Genomic DNA, 27,743 nt, shown 5'->3' on the forward strand with positions numbered 1-27,743 from the left:
TAGACAATATGATACCTTAGAAAAAGTGCTGGTTATGGTATTAAAAGATTTGGATTCACATTCAGACTCTGCTATCTTTTACTACTTGTGTGACCTTAAAACAAATTGCTAAACATTTCTAAGCCTGTTTCCACACTTATAAAATGAGGAAATTGGACTAGACTGACCTTAAATCAGTCTCTAATAGCTTTAAATCTGTGATTGTAGAGCTGCATATAATGAGTTGGGCTCAGAATTCAACAGAAGGAAGTGAGCAGCTTGTATTGGCTTTGGGAAATTGTCAAATTCTTTTATTCATTTTAAGCTTCTCTCTGAAGCTGAGACCCATCTTTTTGATACCAATGTTCTTCCACTGATACTGTATAGTTGTGTTAATGGAACACATACAGTCCTTAAAGAAAAAAATTTGAAGATTGTCCAAAAGGCAATGTGAGAAGACTATAGCATATTACAAAAGAAATACAACAATAAATAGAGCCACTGGCCTTGGAGTCAAGAGAACCTGAGTTCAACTTCAGCTTCAGTTACTTTTAATTAGCTGTGTGACCTTGGGCAAGTCACTTAAACTATATTTGCCTCAGTTTTCTGATCTGTAAAATGGAGATAATACCTCCCAGGATTATTGTAAGTAAAATGAGAAAATGTTTGTAAAGCAGAACACCTTTCTGTCAGTCCTTCTCAGAATCCAAATGTTTACCACCTCCATATAAAAAAATACTCCAGTGCTTTTATCCTCTAACAAGTACTCAGGGTTTTAGTAAATATATAAAAGGTTTATTTGAATCTTTGCATCTTGGCTGATTTGCACAGCTCCCATGTTCCTTGCATCTCTTGTATTTCAAAGATAAATTAAGATTCAGGAAGTTAAATCACTTTATTCAGATTGATATATAGCAAGGTATTTACTAAGCAAAAGTAGTAGGTTCCAATCCATCATCTATTATACTGCTGCTTCTTAGAAATGAGAAATGCATGCTACTTTTTATACAGTATTTCAAAATACCCAATATATCACTTTGATTGCTACTTAACTATTATTATTTAAATATTAATATTTATAATATATTAGTTTATCATCTACTACTGTGATCAGAAATTACTTTGTGTTTTTTCTTATGTTCTCTATACATGGTGCCCACTTTGCATTATAAATATTATTGCTTAGGAAGGTATGATCATTTGTGTTTAGGATTGTGGCATGTGAAAATTTCCAGTTATCATAACTGTTACTTTTAATGCACATTAAACTTACTCAGTTTTCTCTTACGACTTTTAAAAAAAAATCATACCTGCAAATGAGCAATATGGAGCGTTGATATTAACAATAATAGTAATAATAGTAAAGTGATAACAGTTAAGTGTTTGCTTGTCAGCATAAGTAGGATGATGAAAGTCATGTTGAAATGATTCATGCTGACTATATGAAAATTATAGTGACAACTTTAATTTATTTACTTTAATGAGCTCCAAATATAAAAGTAGTTTTTTAAAGTGGAAAGAAATATTGTTTTCATCTGCTCTAATAGAATATCTCCTCTGGATTTTTGACTAGGGATATTATTTTTATATATTATATAATTTATTATTTTTAATACCTTTCCATCAAAGTGCTCAAGATATTACTGAGTTGATATTTATTTTTAGTAGATATTTCTCTAAAAGTAGCTAAATGGAGAGAAATAACAAAAGCCTGGTTTAAACTTTAAACTTTAAAGGGAGGAAATGAAAATAATAATCTTACAAGTCTACTTGAGACCACTATTGCCATAATATGTGAAAAATACAGCTATTCTGTCAGTTTGGACAACCAACGTCCAGATTATAAAACTACAAAAAATTAAGAATACAATCAAAGAAATACTGCAACAGAAAGCTGTTGGAAGCTTGTGATTTTTATGTTAATTCATATGCTAAATGTTTTCAGAAATGACTGGGTACTTTTGGTAAATTAAACTGATTTTGAACATGTGCTTTATCATATCATAGAAACATAGAATTTTTGAACTGGAAGAACTTTGTGTGATACAGTCAAACCATTCCCCTTTCATTTTTCAGGGGAGGAAAAGAAATTTATCAGTAGAACTAGAACTGCCTGATTGTTTTCCAAAGCTATTTTCACTATACTCCGCTGCTTCTAAGAATCACTTGTTTTTTGTTGTTTTTTTTAAATAATATTTTACTTTTTACCAATTTGTGTAAAAACAATTTTTAACTTTTATTTTTAAAAACTTTAAGTTCCAAATTCTCTCCCTCCATTCCCTCCCCTCTTCCTGAGAGTATAAGCAATTTGATAAAGGTTATAAATGTGTCACTTATTTCATTATCAAGAGTTTTCCTTAAATGTGACACTAATTTTTTTTTTGAGAAAGGGAATTCATTTTAAGTTTGTTTTGCTAATTCCCAATGAATTTCCCTGCTCATTTGCAACTAATTTGAATAAGCCTCTTTGTCCTTATTTCATTTTTAACAATATTATTTGCTGAAATTATTCCTGTGTATTTAACATAGAATAAATATCCTTTATCCTATTTTTTTGTGATAGCTATTTTTTAAACATTTATTAATATTCGTTTTTAACATGGTTACATGATTCATGCTCCTACTTTCCCCTTCACCCCCCGCTCTCCCCCCACTCATGGCCGACACACATTTCCACTGGTTGTAACATGTGTTATTGATCAAGACCTATTTCCAAATTGTTGTTAGTTGCATTGGTGTGGTAGTTTCGAGTCCACATCCCCAATCATGTCCACCTCAACCCATGCGTTCAAGCAGTTGTTTTTCTTATATGTTTCCTCTCCTGTAGTCCTTCCTCTGAAAGTGGGTAGTGTTCTTTATCCATAAATCCCTCAGAGCTGTCCTGTGTCATTGCATTGCTGCTGGTACAGAAGTCCATTACATTCGATTTTACCATAGTATATCAGTCTCTGTGTACAGTGTTCTTCTGGCTCTGCTCCTTTCGCTCTGCATCAGTTCCTGGAGGTCTTTCCAGTTCACCTGGAATTCCTCTAGTTAATTATTCCTTTGAGCGCAGTAGTATTCCATCACCAGCACATACCACAATTTGTTCAGCCATTCCCCAATTGAAGGGCAGACCCTCCTTTTCCAGTTATTTGCCACCACAAAAAGCACAGCTATAAATATTTTCGTACAAGTCTGTTTATTTATGATCTCTTTGGGGTACAAACCCAACAATGGTAGGGCTGGATCAAAGGGCAGGCATTTTTTAATAGCCCTTTGAGCATAGTTCTCCTTTATCCTATTTTGACTTTGCAAATCAGCTGGCATTTACATACATGTGGGAATAGTTACCGTGATGCATAAATACATACTGAAACCACTTTAAAAATACTAAAATTTATAGTAACTTAACTAACAAAAACACCCTTATGACTTACTGTTTATGGAAGATGTGACATCTGAATTGAGCTTTAAAGGATGGATAAGAATTCAGTAAATGAATTAAGGGTTCAGGAATTTCCAGACAGATGCAAAAAAAGCAAAGGAGTAGAGCTAGAGGAGCCCAAGGCATTTTCTGAGGCAGAGAATCTGTAGTGCAGGTCCACTGAAATATATGATGCATAAGGGTGAGTAATATGAGATAAGGTAGGAAAGGTTAAGATTATAAAGAGCCTAGAATACCTTGCAAATTCTTCTACCTAGCTTTTATGAAATGTCTTCTTTTTTACTGTCCTTTTTTTTTCAATTGTCTGGCATTTATTTTTGTCCCACTTCTTCCTGTAAAAGGAAGATGAAATCATTGTTTCAAATAAGCATAGTTGAGGAAAATAAATTTCAGTATTGTCCTTTGCCTAATGTTTAAGGCAGATTGTTAGCTTATTGAGGGCAGAAACTTTTCACTTTCCTTATGTCCCCAGGGTTTAGTACTGTTCCTAACTCCATGGTAAGCTTTTTAATAAGTGCTCATTCATTGATTCATTGAATGGTAAATCTAAAAAGACCAGCAGATAGCAGTCTCCTTTTCTGTAGTTACATTCAAGCCATACCTACTAACTATGATTGTCCCCTAAGGCTCTCTCTGTCCTGGGCCCATTTTTCCCTCTATACTTAGTTTTGTGATCATACCAGCTCCTCTGTATTGAATTATTGTAGCCCTAACCTCTCTTCAGACCTATACTGTTGCCCAAACTAGAGTTCTTGTATTCATCTTAAATTGAACATGTTCAAAAGTGATTTCTGAAATCTTCCCCCTAAATCCTGCCCTGCTCCTAACTGTCTTATTATTGTCCAGGACAACAACATCCTCCCAGTCATGCAAGCTTGCCATCTAGATATTATTATTTTTTTAAGGCTACAAAACACAAGTGCGCGTGGGGCGTGCGCTTGTGTGTGTGTGTATAATGTTTAACAGTATAACATACAATAACGATATAATACCTTTATTTGTTATAAATATGTAGTAAATTATAATAAGCATGCTTTTCCAAAAGAAGCAAATTCTCACATTAGTTATGTCCAAAAATTTGTCTCATTCTTTTTTTTCTTTCTCCCTCCAACTCCTGCCCCTCCCCAAGAAGGTAGGTAATATGACATGGTTTATACACATTATCGTAAAATAGATATTTCCCTGTTTGTCATGTTATGAAACACACACACGTATGTTATTTTTGATGCCTCATTATTTTTCAGTCCTCCTTCCTCCCATATCTAATCTTTTTCCAAATTTTATTGCTTCTAACTTTGCAACAGCTCTCATATACCTCCCTCTCTCCATAATGCCATGTCCACTCTAGTGTAGCAATCCCTTATTACATAGGCCTGGACAATTGTAATAGCTTCTTTGATCTCCCTGCCTCATCTTTTCCCTGCTCTGCCCTATCCTTCACTCAACTGTCAAATTACTCTTCCTAAAATGCAAATCTAGCCAGGTTATACACAACCTCCCCCCCTGTTCTGTCACCTCCAGTCATTTTCTTTTGCTTCCAGGATCAAATATAAAATTCTCTAGTGTTCAAAATCCTTTATAACTTGGCCTTTTTCTACCTTTCCAGTCTTCTTACACCTTATACCCTCTCTACCAACTTTGATCTAGCTTCTTTGCTATAATTCTCACAAAGTACTTCGCCTTCCATCAAACCTTTCCACTGGCTATATCCCATGCTTGGAACGGTCTTCCGGTCTTCCTCCGCATCTCTGACTCCATCTTTCTCTTGCTTCCTTCAATTCTCAGCTGAAGTCTGTAAAAGATGGGGCACCAGGGATGTCAAAATATAACCTAAATGGTTGTGGGTACACACACTGGGTTGAAGGAGAAACAGGACCAACCAGGATAGGGGAGACCAAGAATCAAGAATGGCAGTTGGCCAACTGTCACCCAGCTCACCATTAGGCCAGAGTCTATGGAACCAGCAGGCAAGGTAAAGGTTTTTAACAGTTTAATTATGATTAACTTAATAAAGGTGGGATAGGGAATTCTACACTTAAAAACCTAAAAGGCAAATCACACGGGCAAGGGGAGGACTTGTCTACTCTAATTCTAATTGACCTAGGCCAGGCAGGGCTCAAAGGAGCAGTTCTGGAATCACTGGGAAGGCTGCTTCAGACCTGGTTCCAGCCAGGTTCGACCAGCACAGCTAAAGGGCCTGAGGGTGGCTTTGAGGGTTCTCACAGTAATCCAAAGATGATCACAGGATGCCAAAAGCCAAGGTGGTCCAAGGTACCCAAGTAGAGAGAGTGTGCTTGAGATGCTGTTCACCAAATCCCAAACCCCTCCTCCACTTGGTGCAGCTCTGCAGGTCTTATCCACTTGCTGAAAGCCACCACCACTCAGGATCCCAGGGAATCAGGATGCAGGGTGTCCTTAACTCTGAGATCTCCCAGGGCTAGCAACAGTTTGTGCCGACCACTAATGGAGTCTCTCTCAGAGCACAAGCCCTACTTCCTGCTCCTTCATTCCATCTTGGAATCCTCCAGCCCTTCCTGCTAGGTCCATATAAACTATATGTAACTAATACTAAATCATCTTTCTCACAACAAGTCCCATATTCTGCAAGAAATCTTTCATAGGCTCTCTTAATACCATAGTGATTTCCCTCTGAGATCACCTCAAATTTACTCTGTATATGTCTTGTATGTTATATAGTTGTTTGCATGTTTTCTTACCTGTTAGATTATAAACTGTTTGTGTTAGGAACTGTTTTGCTTTCTTTTTGTTCCCCAGGCCCTACCTGTTGAAAGCCGTTATATGTAAAGAGCCAATTGGAGAAATAGGGTCAAATTTAGGGCCTGTTATCTGGATTCCCTACGTGACCAATCCAGGCTGAGGCAGTCTTTGTGTTTGGTCCTGGTCACCTGAGCCCTGAAAAGCTCTGGTACCAGCAGGTAGATTAATCCAAAAACAACTTGACCCCTCCAAGAGGCTATTAGGAGTCATTTAGAGAAACAGAGTCTGTAATAGATGTTTTATCTGGATCCCATTACAAAATCATCGGCAAGTAAAACTGCGTGTATGATTTTTCTGCACTGCATGTCAGATGCAGATAGAATGGACCATCTAAGGTAAAAATCTGAGGCTCCTCTTTTAACTCATTTTTAGATCCCCACATTCTCTCAATATTCTTATTGGAAAGCTTTGAGTCCTTAACCAGACCAGCAGCTACTGAGTTAACAATCTCTCCTTGACAATTTCTCTCCTTGATAATTAAGAAGCCTGAAACCTAAAAAATATATTACTTAGATAAGGACTGGAGCCGGACAATTTAGTCCAGACTATCTGACCAGGTGCAGATCTGTAAATCAAGGCAGAACGCAATTAGTAAACATCTCCATGAAATTTATTTCTGCTTCCGGAATTATCCCCTACTAATTGGTGGTTGGAACTTGGCCCTTGTCTTTGCACCCATATCTCTATTTTTTAGGCTTTAATGAATTGTGTATGATTTATAACCCCCTTCACAGCTGTGATTCTTTCTTTGTGTTCTTTGTTTGAAACCAGTATAAAATAAAGTCAAAAATCCCATAGCATGGGATCAGCATGGGCTAACTTCTAGTTCGGCTGTTCTCAGTTTCTTTTTCCTGTCTTGGCAATCCGACGCCGTAAAACGCCACTCAGGACCCCTACCATATAGAGCTGGTCCTCTATACCTACCTCCATAATAAATATGTAATAAGTGTTCCTTCATTGATTTCTTGAATGAAGAACAGAAAAGACTATTCACATGGGATCTCTCACCTGACTAATGAACACTCCACCTTCATTTCTAGTCATCCATCTTTGATTTGTCATATTCCATTGGTTAAATTATTTTTTATTGATCAGGACCTCAATTTCTCTGTTTATGAAATGTGACCAATCTTTTGAGTTAGTGTTTTGAGTGCTCTTGAGTTTTGATTCCTCACCCCCACATGCACACACATATACATACATATACAGTCATACTCTTTCGCCCACTCCCAAATATTGGAGTCATAGTTATTGGTAATAAATATTTTTAAAACCCTGGTATATCAAATGGAACTGAACTTTTGGGAGTGTATAGTTTCAGACTGGATGACCTTCTTGGAATATGCACATAATATAAACCCTACAAATTTTATTTCTCTTTAAAATATTATTTTTAAATTAGTTTTGTATTTAAAATAGGACAAGGCATGATTTATATGAGCTTTCATTTTGCTCACAAAGGGTTTGGAATAGACGAACTATGTTCTAACATAGAAATGGTAGTTCTAGAGATGGAAGGGACAAATAAGAAAATGAGGAGTTTGGACTAGATGTAGTTTTGGGTAAAACCTGTTCAAATATCAGAGATTACCAGAGATGATTATAAAGAAATTGTATCACATTTTTAAAATTGGGATATTAAAACGCATTTATTTTGTACTTTTTCTTGTTCTTTTTAATCTATTTTCTTTGCAACATGTTAATATGAAAAATATGTTTTCCATAACTAGACATGTGTAATCTATAGCAAATTGCTTGCCTTCTCAACAAGAGATGAAAGGAAAAAAGGAGGGAGAGAATTTGGAACTCAATTAAAAAAATTTTTTTTTTAATTGTTTTTATATGTAATCAAAAAATATTTGATTTTTAAAAAGAAATTTGCATTAATTCCTTCAAAATAATCAACATGAAAGGCTATTCACCAATAATTCATTTCAACAAACACTAGCTATTCACAATAGGAGACACTTCAAGTCAAATATATATATTTATATATATATATGAATAAAAGGACAAGATTAGACACATACAAAGATTTATTTTATAGTGATCTTAAGTGACTGATATACAGGAATATAAAGTCACTCCCTGTATAGTTTATAAAATGTGATTATAAAATAATTTGACTGTTGAAAATAAATTAATCTATAAATTAAAATAAGCGTTTTCTTTAGAAGTTATAACCTTTAGATTGTGAATATCACATTTTAATACCAGAATTGCTTCAAATACATTAATAATCTTTAGGCCTTATATCTAACTTATTTTAATATCTTCAATCGTGGAAATCTTTTGAGGACAGATTGATTTTTTTTTTTAATAGCCAGCTGTGCTTAAAACCAGAAATCTGGTCAATGATCTTCAGGGTGATGAAAACAGATACTAATATTTTTAGTCAGAAATGCGATGTTTGTAATGAGATTATTTATCTCATTTGACTTTGTAAGCTAATTCTGAAAACAATTTAAATTGGAATTCCTCTCCTTCCTCGTCTCCATCCCCAAAAGTTCTGAGTAATAATAAAAGTTTATAACCTTTCAAGGAAACTTCTTAAAATGAGCAAATGAGATAGTACTAATTAATGTATATAAAATGTTTATTTAAAACAACATTTTTTCCTACTTGCTAACAATATGAGCTGAAATATGGCTTTCATTCATTTTTATCTACAAATATCCCAGTAGTGGCTAAATCTATGAACTTGACATTTATGTATAGCATAAGGCATTATTATGTGAAACAGTCTTATAAAGGTAGCTATAAAACGAAGATTAAGGTTAATTAATAATTTTGAATAATCTTTGTGTTGATTATAATGTTAAAATATTCTTTCCAATTCATTATCAATTATATTGTTCCTTTTACAGACTGAGACAACAATTGGACTCAGTTCCTACCAGCAGAAAAGGTAAGAACTAAATATTAGAATTTCATTAAGCTTTTATTAGCACACTTTAAAATTCTGGAAATTCTTGTAAATCCACCATTTTTAAAAAAGAGGACAATATTATTTAACACCACATCAACACAGTGAATTAAAAAAAAAGTTTAAATAAGACTTATTTATGTATAAAGCCTTAAATTTCACACACTCAAATCTTCTAATTCACTCTAAACATAACTGTGTGTATATGTAAAAGGATTTCTTCTGTGAAATGTTTTTAATGATTGTAGTCAGTTAGGAGGTGACACTTGTTTTTGTTTTGAGACCTCTTTTTAATCCCCCAGTACTTGTTACTAGCAATCATATAGTTGTAGAAAGAGTAGGGTTTGGGGACTAAGGAGAACTACACTTAAATCCTGGCCTTTTTATTGGCATAGCTATATAATTTTGGGAAAACCAATTTAATTTTCTGAGCCTGTTCTGTCTTCATATTTATCATTTCTCATAGCTCTGTAATCTTTTATTACATGGTGGATATGATGATTTATTTTGCCATTCTACAATTGTTGGATACCTTTTGTTTTTAGACTTTTAATGATGAAAAATCTGGCATCAGACACTTCCTAGCTCTACCCACAGCAGATCAGTATATCTTTATTTCTACCCCTCTTTCAGCATTTAATTTTCTTTCTTTTTATTCAAATATATTTTTTCCAATCATATGTGTTATGATTAAAAACACTACTCCTATCTATTAGATGTAGATGTAGATGAAGTATAGATAGAGGATAGGATGACACCTCTGTCCTTTATAACAGTTGCCCAGGCAGGATCCTTTAGGTCAATGGATGATATCCCTTCAGGACCCACCTGGGGTTAATTGATATTATATAATGGGCTCTTTAGCTGGGTAAGTTGGTATCTGACTGCATCTCTCCCTTCCCAAAGAAGCTTTGAGTAACCACTTCAGGAAGGTACTTTAAACTTTGTATTTAACAAAGGAGGATAATGGGTTTGGATGGAAGTATTGGGAGACCCTAGTTTAAAATGATAATGATGAATCTCTAAACTGTAAGCAAGTGAATGAATTAAGATGATTAGCTTTTCTCTGGTACAGCCTGGCCAGAGCCACACCAGAGCAGGCAAACTGCTGTAAGATCTTTCAGCTTCTTCTTCACTAGATGATCCACCCCTTTCCACCCTCTTCTTCTCCTGCCCACTGGGCCCTGAGAAAACTAGATAACTAAGATGATGGATTTCCTAATTTCTAGGGGCAGTAGAATCAGAGATGATGGTTTGGGTACAGGTTGTTGATGGTACAGGAACAAACAGGAGGAGCTTGCAGGGTTGAGTCTGAAAATCTCAATCCCACAAAGACCAGGATCCACTGATCTCAGGTCTCAAGGAAAGAAAGGACCCTGCCAGGGCTACCAGGGTGGTTTTATATCCCCGCCTGGGCCAACTGCCCTCTCCTGTCTACATGCTTCTCTGGGAACATTCTGACATCCAACTAATCCACCTGTCAATCACAGAGTGAACTCCTGGCTCCCAGAGATTCAATATAACATCTGTAATAACAATCTTCAACATGTTTTCTGAAATTATAAGATCCAAATTATCTCTCTTAATCCCTTCCCTCCCCCTTTTTGGAGATGGTAAGCAATTCGATCTAAATTATACATAATCAACATTCAATATTCTCATCAAAGTTGATTGAATATTGCTTATTGGCACCCATTATCTAATTTTTCATGTAATTAAGATGACCCAGTAATATAACTTTCCCTCCCTTCCTTTACCTCTCCCTGTCCCTCCCTTCTTAGAATAAGTACTGTGTATTGAAGGCAGAAGAGTGGAAAGGGTTAGGCAAAGGGGGTGGTTTAAGTGACATTCTCAGGGTCACACAGGAAGAGTCACACAGATTTGAACCCAGGACCTCATGTATCTGGGCCTAGCTCTCTATCCACTGAACCTAGCTACCTAGCTATCCTGAGCATGTTCCTTTTTAGAGTTCCCAATGCATTTAAGGGCTTTACAATGCATGACTAATCTGGTTAAATGAATGAATAAAGCACTTATTAAACACTTAATGTAGACAAAGCACTATGATAAGCCTATGGGGATACAAAACCAGTTCTTGATCTCAAGGAGGGAGATTAGCCACAGTTGATATTTATTCCCTAAATGTTGCACCCTAAGTCTCTCTTACTGAGTTTTACTTTATCAATTCATTTAAATTGTTTTTCTAATTCATAGCTGGGTGTTCCAAGTTATAAAAGTCCTTCCTTTATCATGAGCACTGAAATATTAGCTAATCATTAATGTAAGCAAAAGTCTGGTCTTAGTAGATATTTAGCTTATTCTTAATTTTTAAAAAATAGTTTTTAGCAACAATCTTCTGCTTTTATATTTTTTCTTTCTTATCTCCAACTCTTCAAATCATTCCTTGTAACAGGAATGAAAAAAGAAAAGGTAGTTCTAATCAACATATCAAAAGAGTACCCCAAAGGTGTCAAATATGTGGCCCACAATAGTCCTGAGTGCCACCTGAACCAGATTAAAATTAAGTACTTAACAAAATAAGATGCAATAAAGCATAGAGAGCATCATATTTTAAAGTGAAATCAAATATGTCCTTCTCAGAGCCTTATATAAAAATTAGTAGCCATTTCTTTAGAATTTGACACCATTGTTCTTCACCAATAAACCCCCACTTCTGATTAGAAGAATGGTAAATACATTTTCTTACCTCTTCTCTGGGACAAGTTTAATCATAATTAAACAGAGTTCAGGTTTTTTGTTGTTGTTGTTGTTGTTTCTATTTATCTTTGTAGTTATTGTGTATATTGTTCTCCTATTTCTTGTTTCATGTATCAGTCAATTCATTACCCCATAATGCTTTTTTCTACTTTTTAAAGATATCATTTTAGGATTATAGGATTCCAGAATTGGAAGGATCTTCAGTGGTTGTCTGGTCCAGCCTATAGCATGAGTTCTCTCTACAACATCTCTAGCATCAAAGAATTCATTCTCTCTCAATTCAACTATAATTAAGTTCTTTTTATTGAGCCAAATTCTGGTTCTCCATAACTTCTATTCTAGTGGTTCTGATTCTTTTTTTCAGGGGCCAAATAGAAAAAGCCCTAATCACTCAATTGTCTGTAACAATTCTATTCAACAAACATCTATTAAGCATTTAATATTGTAAGTTCCCATGTTAATTGATATGCATCTAAAAAAAGAAAAAACATGTTCACTAATAAGTAAATACAAATACTTTATAAGTCTTAAGAACTAAGGGGACCAAGAAAAGCATCTTTTCTGTAGGAGATAGTACTTGAGCTGAACTTCTTAGGATGCCAAAGCATTCTAAAATATAGAAATGAATGAAGGAATCCATTCCAGGAAGTGGGGTCAACCTGGACAAAAGCCCAGAGATGAGTAACGGAGTACTGATGTTAGAGAATACCTAGTTGTCCCAATTGGTAGAAATGGAGAGTACCTAAAGAAGAATAATTCCAAATGACTGTAATGGAATATCTCTTCAGATATTCAAAGACATATATTTTCTCCTGTATGTCTTCTCTTTTCCAGGCTACATATTTCCAAATAATTCTAAATTGGAATTATGAAGCTAGAAGAAGAAACTGAATCCTAGAGAAGTTATATATCTGACACTATCTACTTAACACAATAGCTATCATGAGGATAAGGAGATAATGTACTTAAAGTAATTAGGAACCATAATGCCCTAATAAGCTTTTCAACAAGTGATTGCCTCAAGTCAGGTAGAGCTGAGCCAAAAACTCAGGATGAGCATTTAATACAGTACATTTTAGACAAGAAAAATTGAAGATACCTTTGAGACATCAAGGCCGCTTTGTCTCAGTATTTTTCTATGTCTGGTCAAATAGAAACTTAGGATAGAAAATATCTTACTCTGTGAAGCACTGGTAGGTACTAATTAGGCAGGTTGCTTAACTGCTCTAGTCTCAGCTTTCTCATTTCCAAAATGGGAATAATAACGCCCACCTCTATCAGTGTTATGTAAGGTAATATATGAGAAATACTTTGCAAACAATAAGGCACTTTATAAATGACAGTATTATCCTGTTCATCTCCTTCAGATGCCATATGACAATATTACAACAAAGTTTTTTTTCTGCTCCTAACCATTACAAATTCTGAAGATAGTTATTCAGACTCTACATTTGGAAAATATCTTAATGACTTGTAGAATTTGCTGTTAGTTGGAGTTTTACTGAAATGGTGTTTTAAGATTATGCAAAAAAATACATAAGTTGTTTTTAAACTGGAACTTAGAAACACTATTTTGGCTGCACATTTTGAAATTTTAAAATTTGTTTTGTGCTAAATTAAAAAAACAAAAACAAACTCAGGAATTTCAGCCCAAACAAAGGGATTTTTCATGCATATGAAAGTTCCTGCAAACTTACATTTAACTTAGAGTAGGATAAACTATGGAAGGGAAATAATTATTGAAAGTGAATTTAAATGGCTTGGGAATGGCATTTTGCATACACGTGTGACATAGCAATAGCACAATTGCTTTCAGAAAAGCATCTAATTTCAAATTAGAATAAATGTAATTTGATTTGCTAAGTCTTCCTCACTACTGTGCAACAGGGTCTCTTAATATTTATGACAACAACATGCCTTACCATGTACCTTTTCAGCCAAAATACTGTGGCAGCTTATTTGACCAGAAACTAAACATGACAGGTCACTATCATAAATTTGAGCCCATATTCAGTGTTCATTCAGCCAACTTTTATCCAATATATGCTTTGTGTAAAGCAATTTGTTAAGTGTTAGATGTGGTTACAAATATACATATCCCTTCCCTCAAGCATTTTAGCAGTCTGAGGCAGTTAACTTTGCTCTGATACATATGTAGCTATAGATTGCATTCCTTTTATCTAGTCAGCCTTCTTGCAAATGGGACCATTTTGTGTGTCTGACAATCACAAACCTATAAACATTACTAGAACCACCAATATTGATGGACTGTCATTGATGTTGTCATATACTAAAAAAAACATTACATATTGGTATCATTTAAAGTGAAGCATAGAAGACCATGAATAATCAGGAAAATCATTTGGCTTTAGAAAATAGACATATACTTAGACAAATATTTTAGTCTATTTTGATTATCCTACAGTTAATTTCTTCTCTTAAAAAAAACAAAAACCTTTTCCTCCTGTCTTAGAATCAATACTGTGTATTCATTCCAATGCAGAAGATCAGTAAGGGCTAAGCAGTGGGGGGATTAAGTGACTTACTTACTTATGGTCACATAACTATGAAGTGTCAGATTAGATTTGAACCCAGGATCTCCCATTTGGCAATCCACTGAGCTATTTAGCTGCCTTCCATCCCCCCATTCATTTCTAATTTTGGATAGTCAGCATTGACTAGCTCATGGTTATTAGGATGTCACATTAGATAAAAAATAATTTTCACACAGGATAATTCACAAAGGATATTTGAAAAGAATAAAGATTTACCAAATATTTTTTAGAACTTGCTCTTATACATGTTGCAACCAGTTCCCACCTATCCTGTCCCTCTCCATTGCCCTTAGGAATGTTTATTTTAGTTCTTCAGAAGCAGTAAATGTCCCATGAAACACTGCAATAGAGCAATAATAGTAAAATATTAGTACTGAAATATGGGCCTTTGCTTTCATGGGAAACTTTTAATCCCTAAAGGATCTTTGCAATTTCCCAGACATAGTCTGGCTCACATTCGTTCTTCAACTCTGAACCCAATTTATTATCCATCTCTACGGTCTAGCCACAGATATACTCTGGGAGAAACTCCACAGAATATCTGTTCAGATGCATTTTGAAATCTGGACTATAGACATTTTCGATCAACTGGGTCTTTCCTATGTAGCTAGGCAGACCAAACTCCTTTTAACAACTGCAGATCTCTTCCAGGAGGAGCTGTGATATTTTGGAGCTCACTGCAATTAGCACAATGTCACCTACAAATTGGACCATCTTTTGGCTTGAAATATGTGGGATCTCATGCATCACTGTGGTGAATACCTTTGGCAAACATGCTTACAAGAATTTTGGTATTAAAACAAGAGACTTCATGTCATAGATTGTTTAAGTTACTACAGTTTTGCAAATGCTATCCAATCCATTTTCATCTCTATTAAAATCTAAGATCAATTCAGTGTCTTTATGAATCACCAATCTAAGATATAGATAGATAGATAGATAGATAGATAGATAGATAGATAGATAGATAGATAGATAGATAGATAGATAGATAGATAGATAGATAGATAGTAGGAGTTGCTCTTCCAGTGACATATAATTTTCTGGACAATATCATCCATTTGATTTTCCCTCCTTAGTTCAACCTATCATTTTTGAGTGGTCATGAATCTCATTAAGAAAGTTCCATAATGTTGTAAAGCTTGACCCTACCAGCATGTCATAATTTACAAATAGGAGAATCTGGAGGACCTCACAGTTTTCTTTTAAAATGCTGCATGACACCAGCCCACAAATACCTTTGCCAAGCTGATTTCTTCTTGTTTTATGCTTTGCTTGCTTGATTGAATTAACAATTAGAAATTGTGCAACACCCATCTGCTGTTGCATCTATAAAACCAAGTCAAGTCATGTCCATAAGCATTTACTAAGTTCCTACTATGGGCAAGGGGTTGTGCTAGCTCTAGAGATAAAAAAAAAAGTCAGGCCCCACTCTCAAGGAGCTCACAGTCAGCTTGCAAATGGCTATATACCAACAGGATATTTGCAGAATAAACTAGAGATAATCTTAGAGGGTAGGCATTAATATTAAGGGGGGGACCAGGAAAGGCAGGTTTTTAGCTGAGACTTGAAGGAAGCCTGGAAGCCTGCAGTGGGGAGAATTCTAGGTATAGAGGAAAGCCCGTGAAAATAATATAAGTACTTTATGACATTGATGGAAACTTGGTACTATGATTTCTAATCCAAAGTATACTTCTTTCATGTTATGAATTTAGGTCCCTCTAGTTTATAGACACTAATGACTCACTCAAGTTGATTTGGCACAAGCCAACAGATCAGAATGTTAGAGTTGAAGATAAACATGCTATATAAGACTGAATGTTGTGCTGAACTACATACATATATACATACATAAGATACATATATTTCATATTGCAAGGGTAAAGGTGCAGTGCCCTGGAAAACTGTAAAATCTGTAAAAATTTTTTGTCTTTCCCTGTGTACCAGAGAAGGCATCTGATTTTTTTTTTGCTTGATTTGTTTATAGCACCTTATTTGTTTTTATGAGTTACTGAACCTTTTTACATATATATATTTTAAACATTTGTTAATAATTATTTTTTAGAAAGTTAACATGGTTATATAATCATGCTCTTACTTTCCCCTTCATCCCCCAAGCTCCCCTCATCCCCCCATGGCTGATGCGTATTTCCACTGGTTTTAACATGTGTCATTGATCAAGACCTATTTCCAAATTGTTGACAATTGCATTGGTGTGGTAGTTTCGAGTCTACATCCCCAATCATGTCCACCCCAACCCATGTGTTCAAGCAGTTGTTTTTCTTCTGTTTCCACTCCTGTAGTTCTTCCTCTGAATGTGGGTAGCGTTCTTTACCATAAGTCCCTCAGAATTGTCCTGGGTCATTGCATTGCTGCTGGTATAGAAGTCCATTACATTCGATTTTACCACAGTATATCAGTCTCTGGGTACAATGTTCTTCTGGCTCTGCTCCTTTCGCTCTGCATCAATTCCTGGAGGTCTTTCCAGTTCACCTGGAATTCCTCTAGTTAATTATTCCTTTGAGCGCAATAGTATTCCATCACCAGCACATACCACAATTTGTTCACTTATCCTGAGATCCATTAGTTTGTGGATTTTTTTAACTTTTGATAACTGAATTTCAGCATAATTCATTTCCTTTGTGATTTCTTGTATTTTATTTTATGCATTTAAAAACATTCTGAGCTAATCTGTAGGTTTCACGGGATTACTAAAAGGGTTCTTGAGTTACACCAATGATGGCAAACCTATGACAAACAACACTGACACTCGTAGCCATTTTCAATGACACGTGGCTTCATGCGACTGCATACAGAGAAGTATGGGTCCTCGTGCCAAGGATGAAACATTTGCTGTAGTGTAACATAGACACTCTGTGCACTCTAGATGAAAATTTTACCTATATTAATTTACCTATTTTGCTTTATTAAATAGTTATATATTATAATTATAAATTTTTGTTATTTAAACTATAAATATCGAGAAATTATGGTTTTTTTCTTGAAGTGACACACCACACAAGTTATGCTCAGCTTTTTGGCAAATTTTAGCACACCAAGCTCAAAAGGTTGTCCATCACTGAGTTACACTGATTCGATTACACTTTCTTTTATAATGATTTTCCAATCTACCTATCCTGCCCCAAATGCTTTGCTGACCTCCAATCTGTTAGCACCAACTATTTTTGAGACATCTCAAACTATATGTCCCATAGACAACTTAAAATTCATTTCATTTGTGTCTGACTTCATTAGATTGTAAGCCCCTCAGGGCCAGGACTCTTGCCTCTTTTTGTATGCCCTGCAGTTAGCACAGTGCCTGGCATATCGAGATTCAATAAATATTAGTCAATTGATAATGTAGTCTCCGATTCAAAAGATATGAACATTGTGATAATTATATTATGCCCATTCCATATTGCTTTCCAAAATGGTTGTACTATTTTACAGCTCTACCAATAATGTGTTAGTATGTTTATCATTCTACATCCCCTCCAAACTTGACTTTCCTTTTTTTTTTTTGTCATCTTTTGTAATTTTGTAGAGTATTAAGTGAAACCTCAGGATTCCTTTGATTTGCATTTTTCTTAGTGTTAATGATTTTGAATATTGCTGTCAAATTCAAGGTCCATAAAACTCCGAAGTAAGGCCGGAACCAATTGAAAAGAGAATTGGAAAATGTTTATCAAATTTATAAAAATATGTTATAAATAAAAATAATCTTGGAGACATTATACTAAATTTATAAGTATTTATTAGTAAAGAGAAAGAAAGAGAAATAGGATTTCCTGCTTATCTAACTCAAAGCCCACAGCCAAGTTACTTATGTTTTGTCAGGTCCTAGATTCCCCATAGGCCCAGTTAACCACATGGTTAAGGCAGACAAATTAAGCCCAGCCAAGAAGCAGGATTGAGTTCAGGAAGGGACAGGAGCCCAGGAGACCAAGTTCCCAGATTCCCAGCCTGACTTGGCCCCCACAGGGCCACTTGTCATAGATGGCTTACATAGATAAGAACCCAGATGGTGAGAGAGCTCCTTTCACAAGCCCAAAAAAATGGTAGAGAATGTAACTACTCAGTCTAAACCCTACCCTAAGATTCTCTGATTGGCCAGGGTTTCACTTCAGTCCCTACATGCCACATCCCTTGACTGCCACTTACCTAGTATCTCACCTGCCATGGTGGCAAATTAAAACACATGACACTTTGACCTCTATTACATAAGACTTATGGGATCTGGTGGTCTCCTATATATTTAATTCATACAACAATGCAGCAAATAGACGCAGGGATCCTTCTCTATTTAAATTTGATATCACTGATTTACAGCAGTCTTTCATATGTTTGTGAATCCTTGGCAGTTTTTCTTTTGAGAAAAAACTATTTGTTCATATCTATTAGAGAATAACTTTTAGTGGCACAGTAGATAGAACAGTGGATTAGGAAGTTAGGAATATCTGAGTTCAAATCAAACCTCAAATATTTAGAAGTGTTTGGGCAAGTCATTTACCTCCCTTTGCCTTAGTTTCCTTATCTATAAAGTAGGGACACCAATAATACTTACCTTCCAGGGTGGTTGTGAAGATAAAATGAGATAATAATTGTAAAGTACTTGGTAGAGTACTTATCACATAGTGTTATATAAATGTTAGCTATTATATGTGAATGTTTTATATATAGTATACACATATGATATATCATGTGTTAATTTATACATATGAACATATGTAATATAAACAATATATGTTGCATCCTATTGATGTAGGATTATATGTAGGATTCTTATATATTTGTATGTGGATATGTTTATATATCCACATATAATGTGAATATTAAAACCCTTAACAGATAAATTTGTTACAAATATTATTTTCCCATTTAACCACTTCCCTTCTAATAGTCATTTATTTTCTCTGTGCTGAAGTGTTTAGTATAATGTATCTACATTATCTATTTTATTTTTTAAAATTCCCTCTCTCTCCTGTTTGGCTAAGAATATATTTCTTACTCATAGTTATGAGAGAAGCATGTGTTCTGCTTTTCTTCTAATTGTTTTAATAATGTGGTCTTTAATTGTTATGGTTGTATATCCATTTAGAATACATTGTGGAATATGGTATAAGATGTTAGTCTAAGCCTAATTTCTACAAGATTACTTTCCAGTTTTTCCAGTAGTTTTTATGAAATGTAAAGGGTTTTTTCCTAGGCAATTTGTGTTTTCCATTTTATCAAACACTGGCTTGTTGAATGCCATCCTTTCTGATTCTCCTTCCTCTAGTCTATCCCATTGATCATTCCATTTTTTTGTGAATACTAGATGATTTTAGAGAAGTATTTTTTTTTTTATTTTAAACCCTTAACTTCTGTGTATTGACTTATAGGTGGAAGATTGGTAAGGGTAGGCAGTGGGGGTCAAGTGACTTGCCCAGGGTCACACAGCTGGAAAGTGTCTGAGGCCGGATTTGAACCTAGGACCTCCTGTCTCTAGGCCTGGCTCTCAATCCACTGAACTACCCAGCTGCCCCCTACTAGATGATTTTGATGACTACTGCTTTATATTATAGTTACAAGTCAGAAAGTGATATTCCATCTTGATCCATATTTCTTTTTTTTTAACATTTTAAACATTTATTAATATTCATTTTTAACATGGTTACATGATTCATGCTCCTACTTTCCCCTTCACCCCCCGCTCTCCCCCCACTCATGGCCGACACACATTTCCACTGGTTGTAACATGTGTTATTGATCAAGACCTATTTCCAAATTGTTGTTAGTTGCATTGGTGTGGTAGTTTCGAGTCCACATCCCCAATCATGTCCACCTCAACCCATGCGTTCAAGCAGTTGTTTTTCTTCTGTTTCCTCTCCTGCAGTTCTTCCTCTGAATGTGGGTAGCATTCTTTACCATAAATCCCTCAGAGATGTCCTGGGTCATTGTATTGCTGCTGGTACAGAAGCCCATTACATTCGATTTTACCATAGTATATCAGTCTCTATATACAATGTTCTATAATAATAAATATAATATATAATAATAAATATAATAATAAACAGCATATACCTAAAACTATCAATGAGCATCATATGCAATGGGGATAAATTAGAAGCCTTCCCAGTAAGATCAGGAGTGAAACAAGGATGCCCATTATCACCTCTATTACTTAACATTGTACTAGAAACACTGGCAGTAGCAATTAGAGAAGAAAAAGAAATTGAAGGTATCAAAATAGGCAATGAGGAGAATAAGCCATCACTCTTTGCAGATGATATGATGGTATACTTAAAAAATCCTAGAGAATCAACTAAGAAGCTTGTAGAAATAATCAACAACTTTAGCAAAGTTGCAGGATACAAAATAATTGCACATAAATCATCAGCATTTCTATATATTTCCAGCACATCACAGCAGCAAGAGGTAGAAAGAGAAACACCATTTAAAATCACACTAGACAATATAAAATACTTAGGAATCTATCTACCAAAACAAACACAGGAATTATACGAAAACAACTACAAAACACTTTCCAAACAAATAAAACTAGATCTAAACAATTGGAAAAACATTGACTGCTCATGGGTAGGACGAGCTAACATAACAAAAATGACCATTCTACCCAAATTAATTTACTTATTTAGCGCCATACCTATTAAACTACCAAAAAACTTCTTTACTGAATTAGGAAAAACTATAACAAAGTTCATCTGGAATAACAAAAGATCAAGAATATCAAGGGAAACAATGAAAAAAAAGTGAAGGAAGGGGGCCTAGCAGTACCAGATATTAAACTATAATATAAAGCAGCAGTCATCAAAACATTATGGTACTGGCTAAGAGACAGAAGGGAGGATCAATGGAATAGATTTGGGGTAAATGACATCAGCAAGACAGTATATGATAAACCCAAAGAGCCCAACTTTTGGGACATTAATCCACTATTTGACAAAAACTGCTGGGAAATTTGGAAAACAATATGGGAGAAATTAGGTTTAGATCAACATCTCACACCCTACGCCAAGATAAATTCAGAATGAGTGAATGACTTGAATATAAAGAGGGAAACTATAAATAAGTTAAGTGAACACAGAATAGTATACTTGTCAGATCTCTGGGAAAGGAAAGATTTTAAAACCAAGCAACAGTTAGAGAAAATTACAAAATGTAAATTAAATGGATTCATATTTCTTTTGATAATCTTGATAATCTTGAATTTTGATTTTTCCAAAATAATTTTATAATTATTTTATTAAGTTATAAAGTAATCCCTTGGTAATTTGGTAAGTCATTAAAAGTATAAATTAGTTTTGGTAGTATTGTCATTTTAGTGATATTGACATAGCCTAGTCATGAGCACAGCATAAACTTTAGTTTTTTAGGTGTTTTTCTTTTAAGGATAGCTTTGTAAATGACTACACAAATCCTTTTTTGATAAGTCAGTCCACAGATATTTTAAGAATTTCTAGTTACTTGGAATGAGGTTTTGATTTCTAGTGCTGTTTCTTGTGTTTTGTTATATAGAAATGCTTATATATTTATTTTGTAGCCTATAATTTTGCTAAATCTATTAATTGTCTCAATGAGTATTTGTGTTGATTCCCTAGGATTTTCTAAGAATATCATTGTTTCATCAGCAGAAAGCATTAGTTTTATCTTGTCTTTACCTATTTTTATGCTTTCATTTCTTTCTTTTGTCTTACTGCTGTTGCTAGAATTTCCAGAACTTTATTAAATAATATTAAACTCACATTTCTTGGGGAAGGTTCTAATGTAATTCCTTTGAGCATGATTGCTTTGGTTTCAAATAGAAGCTTTTTATGATATTAAAAAAAGGTGTTTCTGCACCTCTTGGGTTTGGATGTTTTTTTGTTTTGTTTTGTTTTGTTTTGTTTTTGTTTTTATTTTTTTTTCCAGAAAAGAGTATTCTTTGTCAAAGGTTTTTTCCTGCATTGATTGAAGTGATCATGTGGTTTTGAATCTTTTTGTTTTTTAATATTAATTTTGTTGATAATTTTCCTAATGTTGACAAAGGCAACAATAATGTTCCTAATGTTGAACGTTGCACCCTTGATATAAATCCCACTTGGCCTTAATGAATGACATCTTGGATAGTAGTCTGATAGGATTTTGTTTTAAAATTTTGAGTCAATGTTTAATTATATTGGTCTATAGTTTTGTTTTTGTTTTATCTTTCTCTAATTTAGGTGGTAGGACTATTTGTCTCCTTGTGTGGTGATTCCTTTTTTAATTTTTGAGAGTAATTTTTTAAGTATAGCTATCAACTAACTGTGCCTTAAGAGTTTGGTAGAATTCTCTTTCATGAATCCATCAGGACTAGTTTTTTCCTTTGGTAGTTCTTTTACAGATAGATCTCTTTCTTTTTCAGATTAGGTTATTTAAAATGTTATCTGTTCTTCTGTTAGTTGTGGATATTTGATAATTTTGAGTATATACTTTTATTTCTGTTGTGTTCTCAGTTTTGTTAGCCTATGATTTTGTATTGTGTTCTCTTTTTTAGTCAGATTGGCAAAACATTTATCAATTTTGCTAGACTTTTCAAAGAAGAACTAGCTTTTAGTTTTTATCATTTCCATGATGTTTCCAATTTCTTATTTCTCCTTTTATTTTGTCGTCTCATGCTTATTTAAAGTTTATTTGTTGGATTTCTAATGTTAAAAATGCATATTCAGTACATTAATCTTTTCTTTTTTCTATTTTGTTAATATATATTTGTAGGGATATGATTTTTCCCATGAAGACTTCTTTAGCTGCATCCCAGAAATTTTGGTATGTTGTTTCATCATTGTCATTTTCTTTCACATAATTTTTAATCATTTCTATTACTTACCTCATTATTTAGGATTTTATTGTTGTCTCCATTTGAGTATGTTTTTTGTCTGTAGTTCCTGAACCAATGACTACTTTTATTGTGTTATTGTCTGTAAAAGTTTTATTTACTGTATCTGCCTTACATTTGTTTGCAATATCTCTGTGTCCTAATACTTGTTAGTTTTTTCTTTTTAATTACATGTAGTGCTGACATATGTATATTCTTTGTAGCCTCATTTAGAAATTGCCATACATCTTAAGTCTAGTTTCTCCAGGAATTTATTCCATTCCACATTTTTCTTTTATTTATCTTCCTGTTAGTCTTATCAAAAACTGAGAGAGGAATTTTGAAGTCTCCTATCACTATGTATTACTGTCTATTTTTTCTTGAACTTCACTTAATGTTTTCTTTTTGAATTTGGAGTGTATAAGTTTGTAACTGAATTTGATTTTGTTGTCTATGGTTCCTTTCAGCATAATGTAGTCTCTTTATCCCTTTTTGTTTTTGAATATTTGTTTTTGCTTTGTCAGATAGCATCATTGTATCTCCTGCTTTTTTAGATTCACTTGCATAGTAAAATGTATCTGTCCAAGCCATGGATTCTCTCATAATTTTCATTTCTCTTTTGAACCAGTCAAGAACAGTGTTTTAGGATTCCATGTTCATTTCACATTTCACATAATCCTCCAGTCCATCTTGTGTTAGATCAATTTCTTTTTTTTTTTATTGTTTTCCTTGTTGATTTATCTACTTATGTTCAAGGCCTTTGAGTTTTCTTCTTCCTGACATCTTTGATAATTTCAGGATTTGGTTCCCCCACCTCTTATTTTTTCCCCTATTATTCACTTTCTGACATCCTCCTTTGTGGTAGTAGCTAGATCTCAAAGCATCTTTACCTCTTACTGGATAATTCCCAAGGGCTCTATCTCTTAGGCTTAATAGAGTGGTACACAATCAATCAATCTCTCTCTCTCTCTCTCTCTCTCTCTCTCTCTCTCTCTCTCTCTCTCTCTCTCTCATTGATGTTTGTAGTTTTAAGTCCAAACACATTTTATTGCAAGCCTGTATGTAGAATCCTTATGTTTTATTGAGCAATCAATGTGTCAGGCCATTAGGTCAACTAGTACAACTGTGCTTTACCTAGTCAACTTGTTGTACATGTTATTTCATTGTTTGGAGGGGGTGAGTGTTACCTGCTTTTTCATTCCTTTTGTCCTAGACCAAAAATGTCAAATACTCAGCCCACAACTCTACTAAGTAAGACTAAACCAAGTTAAAATCTAATTAGGAAATACTTAACAAAATAAATAAAAATACAATAAAGCATAGATATCAAATTTTAAAAATTACATTAATATATAAAGTGTAGGTATCCTTACAGAAATATTAGTGGTCCCTGTTTCTATTCGAGTTTGACCCTACTTCCCTAGACCATGGAGGCAGCTGAAATTGCTTCATCTTTAGCACATAATTTCTGCTTTGAAGACGTTGGAGTGGTCATGACCATCAGAGAAAATGTCTGGTCCTCATCATGTTGGACATATGACTGGAAAGTCTACCAGTGATTTCTTAAATGCTAAATCCAATGGCCTTTTCTTATTCTCATCCTTTTTTGACCTTTCTTTAATGTTTTTGCTGTTGGCTCCTTCATTTTGAATGCCTTTGTTTTTCCAAAGATTCTTCCTATCCCATTTTGAATGCCTTCTTTTTTCCAAAGATTCTTCCTACCCATCAAACAGAATATTTTCAGTTCCAGTGCTATATAGTCATCCATGTACCTTTTTGATTATGTGGACATATCCCAAGACACTGTGTTAAGGTTTCTTCTCTTTACCCTATATCTTAGCTCATAAACTTTGGTACACTCAATTTTCATTTCTATACAACTAACTTCCAAATTTATCTAACTCATCTTTAACTAGTTTTATTACCTTATCAATAGCTGCCTGCCGGACATACCAAGATCATTGTTCCATAGTTACCCCCTACTCAACTTGTACAAAATTGAATTAATTATCTTTCCTTCTAATCTACCTGTTTTCTTACATAGAATTAGTACATGGTAGGTAATATGAACAAATTTAATGCAATCTAAGTATCAAAAAACTAATGGTATTAATCAGTTTTCTTGAAGTTTAAAAGGAATGTCATTTTAAATTGCATTTTCCAGCTAATTTATCTGTTACCATAAATAAATATGTATTTTATTAAATTTTTAAGATCATCTTCAAGCTAAAATTTTAATTATTCCCATATAGTTTTGGCATAATAATTAGAAAATTATCGTAGGAAAACTATCAATTTTCAAAATGTTATGAAAAGATTTGATCAAAATAAGTTATGTGAAAAATAATACATCATAGTTTGTATAAAATTACTACTTTCTAAATCCTAATAATTCTAGGGAATGCAATTCTTTACCTGTACATATCCTTTATTATTCTTAGGTGAAGACTTATTTCATAAATCATTTTTTAATCTTTCTGACAATTCTAGGACTACAGAACTAGTGAATGAGCAACATGAGCAAAGACATGAAGTCATAAAAGCACAGGGTATGTAAGAGGGACAGTGGGTAATATAATTTGGACAGAGAAGAGCATTAAATAGAGGGGAGATGAGCAATATGATCCCAATATAGCATTTCTCTTAGTTTTCGAAATATTGCATATTATTCCTTGCTTCTTCTACTTTACTTTCTGGTCAAACTGGCCTACTTGTTCTTCCCTGAACTCTGAATCTCATCTCAAGTCTACATGGCTTTGTACAAGTTGTTCCCCATGTTAGTGGTAAGTGCAATAGAAATTCAGTTCAGCCAACCTTTATTAAGCACCTGCTCTGTGCAAGATACTACACTAGGGACCAAGAATACCAAGAAAAAAAATTAAATGGGGCCTGCTTTTAAGGAGTTTACAGGGTGCAGAATAACATGAACAATGGCAAGATTGAAAAAAATGATTCTAGTAATATTTGAGGCAGGAGAAAGCACTAGTAGGAAGGGCCCATCAGGAAATATTTTACAGAAGAGGTGTTACCTAAGCTGTATCTCTAAGGAAGATAAGACTTCAGAAAGGTGAAGGTGAAGAAAGAGACTATTTTCCTTATAGAGGATAACTTGTTTAAATGCACATAGGAAAGATGTGGCACATTGAATTTAGGGGGAGCAGGGAGGAAGTAATTCAGTCTGGTTAGAATGTAAAATCTATCAGTAATTATCAAAAGATTTGGTAGTGTTTAAGAAATAGAGAGGTCTTTCAGTATTAACAGATTAGATATACACTAAACAGAATTAAGTGAGCATAGTAGCCATATATTTGATCAACCCAAAGATCCTAGCTATTCAATAAAAGCTTCTGAGAAAATTGGAAAATGATCCGGTGGAAACCTGTTATAGACGATATCATACCATATGCCAGGATAATAGGTATATTATTTATTAAATCACATTATATTGCATTACAGATGTGTGCATTATTTAAATATAAAAGATGATATCATAAATTAAGGGCTCAAGGAAGAAAATACTTTTCAGTCAGTCAATAAATATTTATTAAGTACCTGCTAGGTTCCAGGCATTATGCTAAGTGCTGAAGATGCAAAGAAAGGTAATAGACAGTCTCTGCCCTCAAAAAGGTCAGAGTCTAATGGGGGAGACAGCATGCCAACTTGGTAGATGCAGTTCATTTATGGGATTAATTGGAAATAATCACAAGAGAGAAGGCACTAGAATTAAGAGGGTCAAGAAAGCTTGACCGTAAAAGGTAAGGTTGTAGCTCAGACTTGAAGAAAAATAGGGAAGCCAGTAGGCAGAGATGGGGAGGGCAAGCACTTTAGGCATTGGACATAGCCAGTGATAAATTCATGACCAAAGAATAAAAATAAGATTAAAAGGACAGTGGGCTTATATAAAATAAGGAAGGTTCTGCACAAACAAAACTAATGCTGTTAACGTTTGAAGTGTGGCAGGTAGTTAGGGAAAAAAATCTTTGTAGCAAATTTCTCTGATAAAGATCTCATTTCCAAAGTATATTAGGAACTGATTCACTTTTCAAGAATAAAAGTCATTTCCCAGTTGACAAATGGTCAAAATATATGAGTAAGCAGATTTTAGAGGAAGAAATTCAAATTGTTAATAGCCATATGAAAACATTTCTCAGATCTCTTATAATTAGAGAGAAATGCAAATCAAAGCAACCATAAGGTTCTTCCTTAACACACAAATATTGGAATGACTGCAATAAAAGACACCTTAGTGTAATACAACAAGGACTGTTGGTAGAGCTATGTACTAATATAGCCATTCTCGAAAAAAATTTGGAATTATGCATTAATAGCTATTAAACTCTGCATGCCTTTTGACTCAGTGATAACACTACCAGGGCTATACTCCAAAGAAATCAAATGGGGAAAAGGACTCATATTTATGGGGGAAAAAATTTTTATAGCAGCTTTTTGTAGTGACAAAACTAAGGGAATGACCATTATTAGGGATTGGTTGAAAAAATAATAGTGTATGAATGTAATGGAATACTA

General features: G+C 34.2%; 1 protein-coding gene across 1 annotated transcript in view; it reads left to right on the forward strand.

Annotated features, from left to right (window-relative positions):
* Positions 1–27,743, forward strand: part of TMEM131 (transmembrane protein 131) — a 256,258-nt gene that overhangs the window by 113,106 nt on the left and 115,409 nt on the right. The window contains exon 3 of the mRNA XM_044669296.1: positions 9,052–9,092. Coding sequence (XP_044525231.1) covers positions 9,052–9,092 — 41 coding nt within the window. The remainder of the gene's footprint in view (positions 1–9,051; positions 9,093–27,743) is intronic.

This window comes from Gracilinanus agilis, chromosome 3 (genome assembly GCF_016433145.1).
Source record: "Gracilinanus agilis isolate LMUSP501 chromosome 3, AgileGrace, whole genome shotgun sequence".
NCBI classification, from domain to species: domain Eukaryota; kingdom Metazoa; phylum Chordata; class Mammalia; order Didelphimorphia; family Didelphidae; genus Gracilinanus; species Gracilinanus agilis.